Here is a 17,033-nt window from a genome sequence, read left to right on the forward strand (position 1 = left end):
TTTAATTATTCTATTTATGTTATAGTATAGTGCGTAGTGATGGGTCATAGATACCAATTAAATAAATAAATAAAAATATAAATATATATATATATACCTACCTACTACGACAGTAACACATGGATGGCCACGTAGCCATAAAGTAAGCGTAGCATGTGTTATGGGTTATTTTGAATAATAATTGTTATGAAATATTATACATAAACACTTATAATTCACAGATAAACACATGCATGTTCTTTACACAAATATTAATCAAAGACTCAGAAGGCAGGATCGTTGCCCACTGCGCCAATCAGCTGCCAAATATGATATATTGATAACTTATCCTATTTTCTAGATATAACCTTAATCCCGAATTTTATATTTAGTTCAGCCATTTTAACATGAAAAGGCGTTAGCGGAATTGCTATTTTGATCCATCCTTGTCATATCAAAGGAACCGTTTATTAACGGGATAAAAAAAAAGTTGAAACTAGGCTTACTGCATCATAAGCACTAACTGAAGCCAGATTCTAAAGACAAGTAGCGGCAAGAAACTCGGCAGTTGCTCTTGACGCCCATATACTATATCTGTGTAAAAATCCCATTGTAACTGCGCGCACTTTCGCAATATGAATCCTTTTATTTAAGAAAATAGTAAAACTAATCGCTTTCAGTGTGGTAATAATCACCGTCTCTTGAACTTTTGCTTATCTAGGTTCGACATAAAGTGTAATGACATTTTGTTAGAACTCTTATTAAATTGAAGTGGGATGATCACGCACGCAGCTGGTAACGCGTTTGAGTGAGCGCAGAAAAAAAACGATACTGAAAAAATCCATTCCCTGCCATGTGCTGCTCTGTTTCTATTTTTAAACTGCTTTGATCTATTAATATTCCATTTAATACTATCGGACCCCTTAGTCAAACGTTTGCCTGCCACAGACCTGGCTAGGAATATGTGTATCTTGAAAATAAAAATGTTTTTATAAGTTGCATATTTAAGTTAAAAGAATTTAATGTTATGCCAAGCGAAACTTCTCCAATTCACTACTACATAAATTCAGACAGCTGACTGGCGCAGTGAGCAGCGACCTGGCTTTCTAAGTCTGATTGAACCAATAATCTTAAACGAAATCCGAAAGAAACCACAAAGAACTTTCAGAACCCAGAACGTAATAAAATCCTCATTTTGAACCCATTAACTGCCCGGGTTTCCTCGCAGATTGAGAAAGACTTAGGCCGTAATCTATCGAGCTGGTGAAGTGCAGATTGGTCGACTTCACGCGCCTTATCCAGCATTATGGAGATCTCTCAGGCATAGACGTTTCCTCACGCTATCTTCCTTCGCCTTACCTATATTACCAAATGGTACCTTAAATTGAACTAAACATACCAGATGACTGTTAGATAATCGAATACTATTACCGAAGTTTATACCGAAGAATATTACCGCACCGGTGATAGCCTAGTTGCTAGGACTTCGACTACACCGAGTTCCGAAGGAAGCCGAGATCGAATCGTAGCACGCACATCTAATTTTTTGAAGTTATTTACCTACATTTAAGCAATTTAAATATCACTTGTTTAAAATCTGTTAAGGAAAACATCATGAGGAAACCTGAATGCTTAGAGTTCTCTATAATGTTCTCAAAGGTGTGCACCATGCCATGGAGGAGACCATGCCCCATGGCTGGTAACGGTTTGATATGATGATGAATATGTAGGTACTATATTCCAGTAAGAAACAGGTGTATTTTGGTTTACCATGGTCCAACCAGGCCTGTTAAAATAGGTGCGTAAGCGAGGCCTAAATGCATTATTTATTACTTACTCTAATAAAAGATAAACAGTTATTTGAAGAAATTCAAGTATTCAAAATATCAAGAGTGTTTTCATAATTCCGTTACGAGATAAACGAACAAAACATATTCAAAGCTGACCACTCAATGACAGCAAATAAGGATTACGCGACAATGCCGTTGTAATTACTTAGTGTTCGCCTTTATTAATCCTAAAAACTCAACGCGACGCGGACGACCTAAAGACGGTTAGCGCTCGTTTCAATTGTAGGTTTTTGTCGATTTACCACTGACCTTTATCTCTTGTTTATTTACCGAGCTCGATTTATAAATGTATTATCTCACATACGTGTAATTTGCACTCCATGTTATCTTAGTCTTTTTAAATTATGTGCATATTGAAACCGTTCACCGGATACGAGTCTACATGGTTTGTAATTATAAATATTTAAATGGCATACACGCAAACGACTTTACGCGAAAGAATTAAAACTTGAATGCGTTATAAATGCGAAAGTGTGTTGTTGTATTATTTGTTTGTAGGTTACAATCACACAACACAGTGACAGCTGTTGTCCTGGAGACCTACGATACTTATTACCGCGGAACAGTAACCGTTAACCGTACCAGCGGGATACATCTTCGGAAGTTTACCTACAGATTTAACATCCGAACCATTTCAAAGACCTCGCTGTCGCAGCGGTGGACGCTTTGGTTTTAAGTTTAATGTCCCGGTATCGATTCGCAATTTGGGTATTTATATTTTAAGAATTTTCTCTGGTCTGTTCTGGTGGGAGGCTTCGGCTGTGGCTTGATACCGACCTACCGACAAAGGTATGCCGCTAAGTGATTTAGCGTTACGTTAAAATGTCGCATATAGACTTGTTGCTATTTGGGTTTAATGATTATAATCATCATCATCATTATATCAACCCATCACCGCCCCACTACAGGGCAAGGGCTCTTCCCACAATGAGAAGGGTTCAAGCCGTAGTCCACCACGCTGGCCCAGTGCAGATTGGTGGTCCCCACACACCGAGAACATTATCTATAACTCTCGGACATGCTGGTTCTCTCACGATTGAAGCAAGTGTCATTTTATATACTGAAAACCCACATAACTTAGAATAGCTGGAGGTGCGTGCTGGTATTCGAACTCGGCCCCACGGAAGTGAAGTCGAGCTCCTGCTCACTGGGCTGTCACCGTTTCGTGGATTTAATATAACAGACAAACTCCAACTTGCAGTCGTGGGATAACTTGTAGTGTATAAACAAAAAAACTGGGTATTCTTGTCTAGGCTAACATTGTCTTCGACCGCATCCACAACTCAGTTAGTTAGGTCATTCAGTTCGTTACACCATCTTACCAATCAAATTACTTTAGACGGGGTAACGAACTGGATCAATCATACTAGTATTCGAATATTGCAATTAGTTACGGTCTTAGGGCGCATTTCAACAAGGCGGAGCAGAATTGGACCAGAAGTCCAATTCTCGCTCCGCTCCGCTTATTGATTTAATAATTTCGTCACATCATCAATGAATAATCTGTAGGACGATTGTGCAAGGTTGTTGACATTCACGTTGATATGTGGAAACGGACCCTTAAGGCGCCAACACAGCGCATCCGACAAGTATTTTAAAAAAATTTTTAGAAGATATAATATATTAGGTCATACAGTGCATTTTTTATTATATATTAATTTATTCTGAATTATCGGCCAGTTTACTTATATTTTCCGTTTTAAGCTCTATCTGCTTTCTGAACCGGTGGTAGGTAGAGTCATTACAAATAAACATACTTGACGTTTCAAAAGTGCACATAAAGAAGGCCTACTTGAAACAAATGAATTTTGAATTTTGAATTTTAAGCTTTTTATTCGTATCTCTCTTGTTAATTTAATTAATTACCTAATATAGTTTTAATATGCTCCCATGTTAAACGCGTGGAGCATAAGATTGACCTACTTTTTATATACGAGTATCTACTTATGTACTTGTGTATCCCATAGACTGGGCCGAACATGTTTAACAAATTAGCAACAGATGTGTATAAAGTTAAAAATGCTAGTACCAAATATGTACAAAATTAGATTGTTAGTACGCCATTTAAGAGGAGTTATCAATTTGGTTTGTTGTTTTTGTAATTTCGTCAATGTTACTATTACACTCATGAACGAAATCATAAGTATTAGATATCCATTTATACGACGGCATAGGGCTCTTGCCACTATAGATATTCCTGTTCCATTGAGCCCCCAGGAATAAGCCGGGATGATGGTAAGAGTACCTTATGGGTTGACGCTGGGAACGAGGACGGGCGCTTTTGGAAATCATCTCGTATCATGGAGCTTATTTTATTTATTCATAAGGCACACCAGCAATTAATTGTAACTACATTCAAAAAATATTAAATTATGTTATAGAATTACAAATTCTGTCTGGTGCCATTACAATATTATAGCTGTATACAGAATTATCGTAGTTATCTCCGGTCACATTATAATAACATAAAACTTAAAAATAAGTATTTAACTAGAAACCATTAAAAATAATAATTTAAATATGAATTAAGGTATTATAACAACTTGATAAATAGTAATAAATTAAAATAATGATTTAGATTTTTATAATTAATTCACATACAATTTTCTTCCTATAACTTTCTAGGGTATCGTGAAAGATATCTATGTCAGGGTTGGTCAGGTTGTTGTAACTATTTACCAGACGATTAATTGGTGCGAATCTGCCTTGTTTAATATAGTCATATATAGTATAGTATATGTGTGTCGTTTGCGGTGGACACCCTGAAACCATGGAACCTATGTGCCAATTCTTGCGATACATTACACCACGGTTGATTGCCTCATCTGGTAACAGAAGGGCTTGTTTGGTTAGCTTATGCCGGGCTCAACTTCTGAACCACTTGACGAAAATTGCAACAGAAGTAGCTTGATTCGTTGAGATTGGTGCAGGATACTTATTGTTGTCACGGTCGAGCCCGGGAATAGCTGGAATTTATAGAATAAAATATCACTTGCTTCAACGGGGAAGGAAAACATCGTGAGGAATCTAGCATGTCCAAGAGTTGTCCATAACGTTCTCAAAGGCGTGTGAAGTTCATAAATTTTCACTGGGCCAGCCTTGTGGACTACCGCCTTAACCCCTTCTCATTGTGGGAGGAGACCCGTGCCATTTAGTGGGCCGGTAATGGGTTAATATGTTGATGGTGAAATCCCGGGAACGTGTCTTTCGGGATTCAAGAAACAAACTGTTGCTCTTTAACCAAATTAACTAAAAAATTGTTATTCCGCCATTTTCAAGACGAATATTGGAACTATTAATTATGGATCCAGATTATTTGAACTTTTAGTGAACCTATTATTCCATTGTGACAACAGTTCTATGTAATGCTTTATAATTCGAAAAGGTATGAATATAATTATTGCAATTCAAAAAACACGTATTTTTTTGTTCGTTCCGTATAATTGAAGCCACTGCTTATAATATAGCTATAATGTAATAAAACCTGATGTCAACGAAACCTTATATTATTAAAACCTTACATGTGATAATAGACAAGGGTGAATTTTATCGTTTGGAGGGCTCTAAATGTTACCACGTGCCTGGTGCATTAGGGTGGACCAAAAAAATTATGAAAGCGTTGCCACGTTTCGTGACTCGCTGTTTTTCGAAACATCTGCCGCCGATACAAATCTCTTTAGGTGCGCCCACTGTAGGACCGGTATGGGATAATGTACCTGAATTGTATTAAATTAAAATCTGTTTTCTAAGGCCTCGTTCATGGCAATGATATAAAGGCTTTATATGTTTTTGTATGTACAACAAATGCGCACGCGTTTGCAGCTTTCTCGATTGAAACTTCACAAACACTACGCTTGTTAGATATGCAGGAAATAATAGGATCGTTTACGGCTACCGAAAAACACCAGAGTAGAATGGAACTTATAAGTGCCAGCAGCAGGACTGGAATCAAGAAAAGAGAGCGCGATCTTACTATCCTACCACGATGATTCTGTGACCTTCCAAAATCCATCATCAGATCAACTCAGCGCTATCACAGTTATCTATAATCATTAGTCAGCCAAACCCCACTTTATATCACTAAAGCAAGTCAGTTTTAAAAACTTTGAAAAGACACAAAAATCAACAACATAATATTTTTCACCTAAATTATAATATTACAGAGCAGAATAAATTTATTTTTAAAAACCCATGTAAAAAAGGACAAAACAAAAAAAATGCGCCCAGGCTTCCGAAAAAATATTTTTGGGGTCCATAATGAAAATCGGTTCATCATCTTTCATAAGTCAGACTAAAATAACTTACGCTTTGAGTCACCAAAAAAATATTTGATTACAAAAGTTAGCAAAAAATTGTCCTCATATCATTTTATATTAGAAAATACTTTAAAAGTAAAAACATTGTAAAACAATGTTCATATTTGTTTTTTTTTTTTGGTAAATTACTAATTGCATATTTAAAAGGTACAAAAGGCTAGGAAAGCTGTTAACTTTTAAAGATAACGTAAAATTTGTGTTCGTTTTTACAGAATTCCATCTTTCGATAGTCATTGCAAATAACCATAATACAAGTGCCTCGAGGTTATCATTTAAGTTAAATATGTTTAATTGGAATTGCAACGCAGCCGCTCCCGTGTCATATCCAGATGGTAGACTCGCTAAGATGATGTCGGCGCCAGATGCACAACAAATACTTATTTATGAATCTTGGATAGTCGCACCTGGCCGCACAGCTGTTGCGCTACCGGGCAAAGAATACCTGCGATCCGAAACATACGCATTAAAGCTTAAATTTTGCAGCTTAATGTGTAATTATGAGTACTTTAGATGCCGTGGTGCATTGATGTAGTGATTTCAGTGTGTTTGCGCGGGCTTAATGACAAAAACCACAAGCTGCCGTAGAATAATGGAAGCGAAACCATTTTCCTTTATTATGCGTTGAACTAATATTTTAACAAAAACGCATATAATATGTCATTGTTACAAACCTATCTAAAGTAGCAGTGATATATACTTTGAACCAGAGTACATGACAAATATGGAAAATGAGGATAACCTATTGGTTTCATGTTTTTGAATCCTATCACGAATTGCCTAGCATTAAATTTGTCTATAGCTAAATGTTATGGGCAAATGTACTTGTAGCGGAGCATGTAACTGCTCCAAATAATTAATAAAGCAATTACATTTAATTAAAACTATGCGGCTTAACTATTCAAAAGGCAGTTCATTTACGCACGGTCACCGACTTAAGACTATAAAATTCACGCTCAGTCGACATGAAATAAAATGTTTCAATTATACCTAGAGGGCGAAAAATAGCTATTCATGCTGTTTGTTCATTTCTTTCTTGGTTTACAGTCTGGTTAGACGTTTTTGTAAACTGCCATACCACACCCCTGGTTTATAGGTTAGTACAATTCCATTTGAGACCGTAAATCAGCTGAAATCGTAGTCACTCCCTCGATCAAGTGGTCATGCAAACTAAACGTTCACTCCAAATTTAATATTACCCAATGCGTGTAAATATATACCAGCAAACTAAAAATGCTGTGCTGATACTCGTAGACCAGTGATTGGGGCTACGCCGCGCCGTCGTCTTTCGGACACATAACATTTCCGAGTTATGTGCGTTTTTAAATTATGCAATGGAATATCACTGGCTTGAGAATGGTGAAGGAAAACATTGTGAGCAAAACGTGCCGTGCCTCAGAGTTCTTCATATTTTTTACAAAGCAGTAATAAACCAATCTTAACTCGGCCAGCGTGGTGGACTAGGGCCTAACCATTTTTGAGAGGGGATTCCGTGCCCTATAGTGCTGGTAATTGATTGATATAATAAATATATTTTGTCTATACACACATCGCCATCTAGCCCCAAAGTAAGGGTAGCTTGTGTTATGGGCACTAAGATTTCTGATGAATATGTTATATAATAAATAGTCTTATACTCAGTTCTTGGACTCGGCACAGGTCGCTTCCCACTGCGCCAATCGACCGTCAATATAATCATGACACAATTGAATGAAACAAAAAAATTTACTATTTTTGTTAGGTTACTAGTGCAAAAGGAAATGTGTTATTGCTTAACGCCGGAAGAAGCAAAGCAAGGGGTGAATATCCATACATAAAGTATGGATCTACATATATACTAAAATCCTTACTGACATTACAAGCGGCTATGGACAACCTCTCTAGGTTAGGACTCCGACATTACTTTCAGGGATTGAGAGTCGCGTGTTGGGGATAGAACTAGGTCGTAGTTCTATCCCCAACACGCGACTCTCAACTGTCCGAAGTTGTGTGCGTTTTGAGCAATAAATTATCATTTGCTTTATGGTGAAGAAAACTTGATGCTGAGAGTTCTTCTTATGTTCTCAAAGGCGTATGGATTCCACCAATCTACTCCTAGCCAGTTAGCCTTAGTCCTTCTCTTTCTTTGAGAAGTACCCGTGCCGTGACTACAGGGCACAGGTCTCCACATATTCAGTGTTAGTTTTGCTTTAATTACGCAGCAACGGAGTGACTTGATTTTTTGCTTATATTAGTTCATCGATCAGAAAATAGCATAAGTCATAAAATGCATAAGTATCTCCTATGGAATAGAGCTAATAGTCAAATCTGTTCACGTTTACTATATATTATTTGCGATTAGTATCAATAAACGCGAAGCCGCGGGCGCTTCTAGTCTTTCATAAAACCATGTAATCAAAAGAAATAAAAGAAGTCCATGTGGTTACAAAAAAATAACCACAGCGGATGCATATGGTGGCCTTCTAATCTTTTAGAGCGATTTATTTGCAAATTATGTAAATAAGTTAACAATATTTAACATCTATTTATTTTAGGAATCACATTAATTTTTCTAATTACCAATTAATTTATTTTATTAGGGTAAATTATTTTTTTATTTCGGTGAGTCAAATGATACCAATCATAATATGCTAACTCAGATGTGAGCCGTGAGGATATAAATATTATTTTGCTACCAGTTTTGAACGCGAATACATACGAGTACCTATGTATGATATAAAGTATTTGAATTTTTATAGTAGCATTATCTAATACGTTATATGTCTAATATGTTTCTTGTGTTCTTGCTGATTGCCTAGCATGGATCACTTCAGCGATACTTTTGCACGCTACATCTTTAGGCTCAGCTTCTTAATTGTTTTGTGTTCTTATAATTATTTGTGTGCGCATCGAAGTTAATATCAAACAAATTTTGAATTTCGAAAATTATTACTTGTAATTTCGGACTTTTTGTGGACACCAGTGAGTGTGTACGGTTGGAACGTCTAGCTATCCGCGACAGTGCGTTTACTCCAGAGGTAAAACATCTCACTGGCGGAAGGCATCTGTCCCATACCGGCTCGCTAGCCTCTGCAGGTGCACACTAAGCCCACCTGTCATTCATTTTTTGCCCACTTTTTTTATCTGAGGTCTGTACCTACATACCTACTATGCCGGAAGTACTCTTGAATACAATGCACCTACTCGTACCTTCTCGTATAGTATCATTACAGCTCACACTTCTTCTCGTTGTAATAAAATGTTCTATTACTTCGCAATTACAAGTTGCTTTAAATGGAATATTAAACGCCTACAAATATCAATGAAATTGGTACCATAGCTCATTATTTCTTACGTGTTATAAAGGCGAACAGTTAAAGTTACTTTTTAGAGTAAAATTTAATTAAATAAATTTTTTTTTAATAAAAACATGCTTACAGAAAATGTATTTAATTTTATTGTGAAACATACATTTCACTAAAAAGTGATACATAATTGTTTCATTTACTCTGACACAAGTAATAAAAAATGGAGAAGTCTACGATTTTTTACCAAGTTACAGGGTAGCGTATGACGCTGATCCTAGTTCTACGGCGATGGAGAGCAGGTGGCTCGGTGAGACGGAGGTATGAACCAGACGGCAGATTTTAGGGAACGTCCTTTTGGAAATCAAAATGCACCTGCCGACAACGATTTCAACACATATCGATGCCGATATAAAAAAAAGCGCGCTGTAACTGCGGTAAACACGTTACTCCACCATAGTACTTAATTTGAGATTTTTGTAATAAACAGTTCCGTAATATATGACCTATATATAAATTCCTACGGGAATTAAAAAAATGAGCTAAATGTGTACTTACGCTACGCGACACGTACCTAATAAAGTGACAGGAGTCCCTTGATTTTAATTTTGCATGTGCATGCATGGCTGTTTACGTCAGTGGCTGTATCTGATTTATTTCAGTGAAAACTATGGAAGTTACTCAAAAACTATTAGTGTTTCGATTACACACATAACTCTTGAGACGGTTATCAGACGGTCTCAGATACGGATTATTTCGGTTTTCATTTGCTATACATTCTTTGGATATGATAAGTGTATTTGCATTTTGTTTTTGTGGGCATAGTACTATATTCTATCCAAATGGCCACTACCTTATCGCTAATATTTAAATTTAGCTAATTTAGCTATTGAATCTGTTGACAGGTTTAGTTTTAAATTATGGATAAACTTCTAATTCCAATTGGATTTTATCATCATTTCATCATCAACAACTTGTTATCGGTCCACTACAGGGACTCCTCTCAGAAGGACAAGGGTTTAAGGCCGTAGTGTCCAACACGCTAGCATATTGCGGATTGGTAGACTTCACAAGTCTTTGGAAACTGATTCTGGGGAATACGAATAATATCATGCAATACGAATATCATCTTGTATAATGAAAAAAAAGATCTTGTCGATAATGACGATGATTTTATTTGCTTTATTTATTTATTGGAGGAACTCTCATAGCTTGTTGACAATCCATATTATTGGTAATATTACATATGTGTTGTTTCTCATCTGTGCGACTATTTAATGATGAAGATAATATTCAAGCAAAAGTGTCTGTTAGTTTGTCTTTCGATAACTCTGCAACAGATCACCAGAAAGTTAAGCTACTAAGCTAAGCTAAGCTAAGGCACCCAACTGATCCAACGTGAATTTGCGTTGACTTGAAAATTCACAACCAACCACAAGATGAGATGAGTTGTGTGATTAATCGAAAGTACCTTCTTATTACTACTATAACAGATTTTTTGGTAGAGCGCTAATTCGCATGCCACCGCGGACAGTAGAACGCCTAGGTTTGGTCTTCGCTTAAAAAAAAAGTTTAAATCAATTAGTTATTTAGGCAGTTTTCTAAGGAATTATACTTTTAATTTGTATAGGTCCCACCCATAGAACCGAAGTAGATAAATTTGGGTTTTTTGTAAGGTTCAAGTGATTTAGTTATTTTGGCAGTTATCTAAAAAAAATATTTTAGTTTATATAATTATTACACCTAGAACCGAAGTAGATACATTTTGATAAGTCAGTTATCGCATCGCCATCATTCTCAGCCCATTTATTCCACAGCTAGTCACAGGTCTCCTTTTTCACGGGAAGAGGGATTAATGCTTTGTCCCTCGCGATGCTCCAATACGGGTTTAAAGGATTAACGAGCATTGTCAAAAGTTAGTTAAAATAACCGGGAATGACGGCTTAACGTACTCTCTGAGGCATGAGAATGGACCATGCTGATTTCCTAACTAATACAGTAAATTTCTAGCGGACGAGCTCTGTCACAAAAAACTCTACTACTGCTAAAAGCCCTATCAGCTAGTTAAATTATCTATTTATGCGAATTTAGGAATAGGAGAAAAAATTACCTTAGTGTATTGGTAGGTACCTGCCTAGATATAAAAAAAAATTCATTATCGATAAATAAGAACGTTAATAAAAAACAATCTAGCTAAATAATGTATTAAAATCAGGGCTCGGTTTTTTTTTTAACATTTAGTCCTGCCGCTTCAGATTACTCGTACTTTTAGCAGCGCGTGCACCTAAAAACAAATAAACTGAAATTAAAGTTCGTTAAACCGGTTAATTTCAAACGATTCAGTGAAATAAGTAAGAACCGGTTTCTCTTTTTAACCGGTTAGAAAACGAAACCGAAACCTTAACCGAAATACTCCGATAACGGGGTTAATGACCGCAACCGGTTTGAACATTTTCCGGTTTCCGAGCCCTGATAAAAACATTTTAATTTAACTCATACAATGCAGGAAAACTTCTGTATCTACTACTGACCTGCCTAAAAAAATTGTTTGATAATTTATCAAACGAGAATGAGATCTGGAAAATTTTACTAGACGAACATTATGATAACGTGAGACATACCTACCTAAGTATCTAAATGCGTATAATAGAGTTAATGCCCACGAGGCCACGGCGATGGTTAGTTATAAGTACCTATCGGCTAGCATTGCTTTTTGTTCAAGGAGTTTTAAATTACAATATCGGTTTATTTACTTAACTGCAATAAGTATTTCAACAATAAGTAGGTACTTACCTACCTGCGTCCTAAGAAAAACACAATAGAAAAAATATGGTTATTGACAGATTTCATCAGCAAAGAAGTTATTTAACTGGGTATTTAAATATTTTGTTAGTATTATGGAGCTAAATATTATCGAGATCCAATTCGATTCACAGAGAAACAAAAAAAACAGTTAGAATAGGTATACCTATTCAAACAATTTTTATTTTTAAATAGTTACCTGTCTATGATTTCGCTGTATGATTTTGTTTTTAATTTGCTACACTTCTTGTACCATGAAACGAAAAGCAAACTCGTTAATTAATAAAAATAATAATATTAATAAAATAATTTAATTATTACTTGTACACCATTCAAACGATTAGTTAGTTAGGTATAATAAATAGGTTATATTTATGGGTGATGCCGTGCACAGGGCTTTCTTATCAGGGTAAGTATAAAGATGGTATAAAATGGAAAATATGTCCTCCTGAGTTATATAAAAATTGTAAAGTAGGCAGTGCTTTTGGTAATAGGAAGAGTTACTTTATGCCTTAGTTTCTTAAATAGAAATTAATCCCTATACACATTTCCGCCGAATAACGCAATGCGTAACTCGGTGATTCTTCCAATCTCCACCCTAAATTTTAAAAGTGTCATTTGGGTGCGCCAAAAGCGGGGGCAAGAGACTCGTTGGCCGGCCAGGCCATGCGGAGGGCTGCGCGGTTCCGCACGCACACCGCCTCGCCATCCTTATCAAACAAAACGGAGCGGGTCGTGGCGCACACGTGCGTCGAGTGTTGTGCCAAGCAGAGAGCTCGTCCGTCACCTCTGGCGCGCCGGCATCGAGTCGCCAACTTCCCAAGTTCCCTCGCGGTTGCCGCACCGTCCCCCTCTGCTAACCCGTCCCTGCCGCTTGGCGCTCGTTTTGTAATGCAACTTTACTCTAGTTGAGTTCGAGATTGCGTCCGCTGCATTCGTTTCGTAACACAAACGCGTCTCCTTTGTTCTGTTGTATTTAAAAAAAAATATCGTGGAAATGAAAGTTTTACAAATATTGTTATCAGTTACGTTGTGAATGGGCGAGGTCACCCTTAAGTGTTTGTACTATATACTCGAAAACGAAACGCGCAGACTCCGACTTGACAGGGGCGCTGGAATCAAATAAGTCGCGTGTTAACAAACTCAAGATTAGGTTGCCAGGCTTTATAAGAAAGCTTACAAAAATTCTGTGTAAATATACATCCTTAAGTGGATAGTGACTTCCTAATGACAAATATGACTGTGAATAGCGGATTCAAGAAAAGTTTATGCGAAGCCGGCCTTTGCTTATAGTTTACTAGTGTGAGTGGTGGACGGTGAGTCACTGCAGTGCGATGTGAACGGGCGAGGAATGATGGACGTGCAACTAAGTGAACAGACCAAGTGGCATCGTGGAGGCTTCCTCTCCACTCTCAACAGAAGTTTCCGTCTCGCCACCAAGTCTAAAAGCGTTGAAACTTCCCCAGTAGAGAATAAGACTATTGAAAAAAGTTTGGATATGAGCACAACGGTATGTAGTCCAGCCAATACAACGACTAAAATATAAATAGCTTACTTAACCATAGATCCACCAGACCATAGAAAAGTGCACGTGAAACTTTGCAAGACTTTAAAAGACTTCAACAATAATTCCAGTCAATTAGGAAAAATGCGGCAAAATAAATTCAGAATCTAAAAACACTGGCTATAATGATAATGGACCTAAATCTCATAGTATTTAAATTATAACTTCGCACAAAATGCGGGCTATGACGTAAATTTTGTCACTTGTGTTAGGATTGCAGAGAATAAGGGTTCATGACAGTACCTATGCGGATTGCTTTATTTTTATTAATACAATATCTACAATACTAACATGTTTAGTTTATGAAGAACGTAAGTTATTATTAATAAGTTATACTTTAAGCATAATTAAACAAAGTAACTGAGTTCATTGTTTCAAAGACAATACGTTCCCTTCCAGTGTTTTGGGATCTTATCTACCTATATATGTTCGTGAGTAATTAATTCATCATAATATGAGAAGTACCCGTAGGCACATGAGACATTTGTATTCGTAATCCACGACCACTTGTAAATAATGGGTTTCCTGGGGCCACCATAAGGGTGAATACCGGCTAAAGAACTTTGTTGTTTATACTATGCAAGTAGCACACGCCTTTACATTGTCAGTCACATGGATACTAAACTTAGATGCGCTCATGCCATTTCCGTAGCGACTGGCGAGCTTTAAACATCCCACATAAATAAATAACAAAGTAGGTAGGTATGTACGTTGAGTATGGAAGTATTGACAGTATCTAAAATGGTAAAAAATGTTGTAAAAAATAAATGAATGAAACGGTCTCCTTGAATGCGAATTATACTTTGGGTTTAATTCGTTATAATGGGAGACAATCAGACAAATCTGTGTTTTGTATTTTATAATCTTTGAAATATTTAACGTTGTTCTGACGATGATGCAGTAGACAAGCGAAGCAAAAATACATTTATAAAAAAGAAAACACAGATTGTTGTGGAATCTTGTCATCATTTAAGACTAGGAATAGGAACAATAATCGTTTAAATACCTATATTTCATTTCGATGTGCTACCTTAGTCTGGTTAAAAAATAGATAAGATCGTTAAGATGCACATTTTAGGGTTAAAGTCAAAGGGCGTTGTTAATAAATATTGCGTGATTGTTTACTACTTTAATGAAATGTAAAGTCGATAAGAAAATAGGTATATTCTACAAATTTAAAATCTACGAAAGCCTATGATTCAAAATGACATAAATCAGAGGTTAGATTTTCAAATAATCTTTTCTCAGTAACTACCTCATACCTTCCAAATATTACTATGAAATCTCATATTGCATACGTTCCCACTATTGAATTCCCACTTTCAGCGGTTGGTAAAAGTACCGACTTTTCCGGCCCACTACAGGGTACGGGTCTCCTCCAACCAAGAGAAGGGGTTAAGGCCGTAGTCCACGCCTATTATTTCTCATCTTTTCTGACACTTTTAAACTTCCCCTTAAACTTCTTATCTTATCCATCCTTGTCACACCACACACATCACACATCCTTTTCAACATTCGCATTGCGATCACGTGTTCTCTTTTTCATGAGTCCCTTTTGACACTTATCATTCTGATCCATACAACACGGCAGGTTTTACAACCGTTTTTTCATTTTTCAATTAAAGTTTTACAACTTTTACTATATATGTATAGTTATAGGTTTATTTTATATATTTCGCGAAAACTGTTCCCATGTAATTTTTTGATTAAAAAGTATATCAACCGCCAGTTATGTTATTTGCAAATTTCATTAAGACACATTTAGCATTTAAAATATTAGAAGAGATCGTGGGCCACGCAGTTCCGCTGAAATGCAGTTCCAATCAGTGTTATCCAATGCATCATGACTGCAAGTTGGCAAACTCCGGCTTACTCTGCATTTAGCCGCAATTTTCTCAAATATTCATTAATACATATTCAATTCCTGCTACCCTTGTGGCCCGATAAAAACTGACTGGCGTATCTATCTACTTTTCCCTACTAGCATTATAAATGCGATAGATTTTAAGAATGGATGAATGGATTGATGTTTGTTACTCTTTCGAGCTAAAACTACTGAACTTTGATGAAACTTAACAGGAATATAGGTTATCCATCAGAATAACACATAGGCTGTAAATTATAAGGGTATTGTGTAAATTGGCCAAAATATGGCAATAAGGTCCGTTCGGTAAGGGCGGCGCGCAGGGTCGCAGGCCAGGGTATAACGTAACAAAAACACTTCACTCAAAAGAAATCAGTAAACTCACGCAGATGAAGTCGTGGGCACCCGCTAGCATGATACCTATATTTAAACGTGCAATTTGAATAGGTACTCTTCATCATCATCCGCAGCCTATTAATGCCACTGCTGCTACTCCTCTCTCAGGAGATAAGGTTTTAGAGCATAGACGGTAAACCCAGCACGCTGCTGCAATGCGGGTTGGTGGGCTTTGACGATTATTCGCATGTAAGTGATAATAACCTTGGCCGACGGCTTAACGTGCTTTTAAAGTGCTGGCTAAGTGCGGATTGGTGGCCCTAACACCTTATAAGCCCTTTAATAAAATTATGGAGAAACCTCAGGCATGCAGATTTCACGATGTATTCCTTCAACGTTAAAGTGTTATTTAATCGCTCAAAACTCCATATTTTTATACTTCCATAAATATTAATAATGCAAAGTTGGTCATGTGAGGTCCAACTTATCTATACATATAAAAAAATCATAGACTAGCCTTGTATGTACCTTCAAATATTTTTGCAAATATAACTATAACTGGGAGACGTTAGAAATAAGCAATAGAAAATAAAAAAGCAATTTTTGGAATTCTAGTCGCGCATCATGCAAAAGCAACTAAATGGATTTGAATGCAATTTGGTACATTCATCTCGAAACACAATTAACTTTATAACCGCTATACCTTAACCGATTTTATCAATTCTTCTTTTACCGGAAAGACTGTATTATTAGTTTAATTTTGCCAAAATTTCGTGAAGATCTGGTCAATATTATTATTGGTAGAGAAAAGAACACTTTAGCGGACAGCAGCGAACCCCCATTTAAGAATAAACGAAATATTATCAGAAAACTATTGGTAATAGATAAAAGTGATGGACTAAGTACATGCCTAAATAACTAATTAATATCTATAAAAAAGTCCGGGAAGAAGTATAGTCAAGTCATAATAGCAGCTTTTGTGTTCAAAAATTTTATTAGATTGTCAATATTAAAAGAAGTGGGCTATTTGTATCGCAGTGT

The 17,033-nt window shown here is 36.5% G+C and overlaps 1 protein-coding gene across 4 annotated transcripts in view; it reads left to right on the forward strand.

Annotated features, from left to right (window-relative positions):
• Positions 1-17,033, forward strand: part of LOC120636044 (amyloid beta A4 precursor protein-binding family B member 1-interacting protein) — a 35,636-nt gene that overhangs the window by 6,364 nt on the left and 12,239 nt on the right. For 2 of the 4 annotated variants that reach the window (XM_039907305.1, XM_039907306.1), the window contains exon 1: positions 13,161-13,738. The exons of the other annotated variants lie outside the window; for them this stretch is intronic. In XM_039907305.1, the coding sequence (XP_039763239.1) occupies positions 13,580-13,738 (159 nt within the window). In that variant the 5' untranslated portion in view covers positions 13,161-13,579. Of the gene's footprint in view, positions 1-13,160; positions 13,739-17,033 lie in introns of those variants that run through there. 4 annotated transcript variants of the gene reach the window in all.

The sequence above is a fragment of the Pararge aegeria genome, chromosome Z (genome assembly GCF_905163445.1).
Source record: "Pararge aegeria chromosome Z, ilParAegt1.1, whole genome shotgun sequence".
NCBI classification, from domain to species: domain Eukaryota; kingdom Metazoa; phylum Arthropoda; class Insecta; order Lepidoptera; family Nymphalidae; genus Pararge; species Pararge aegeria.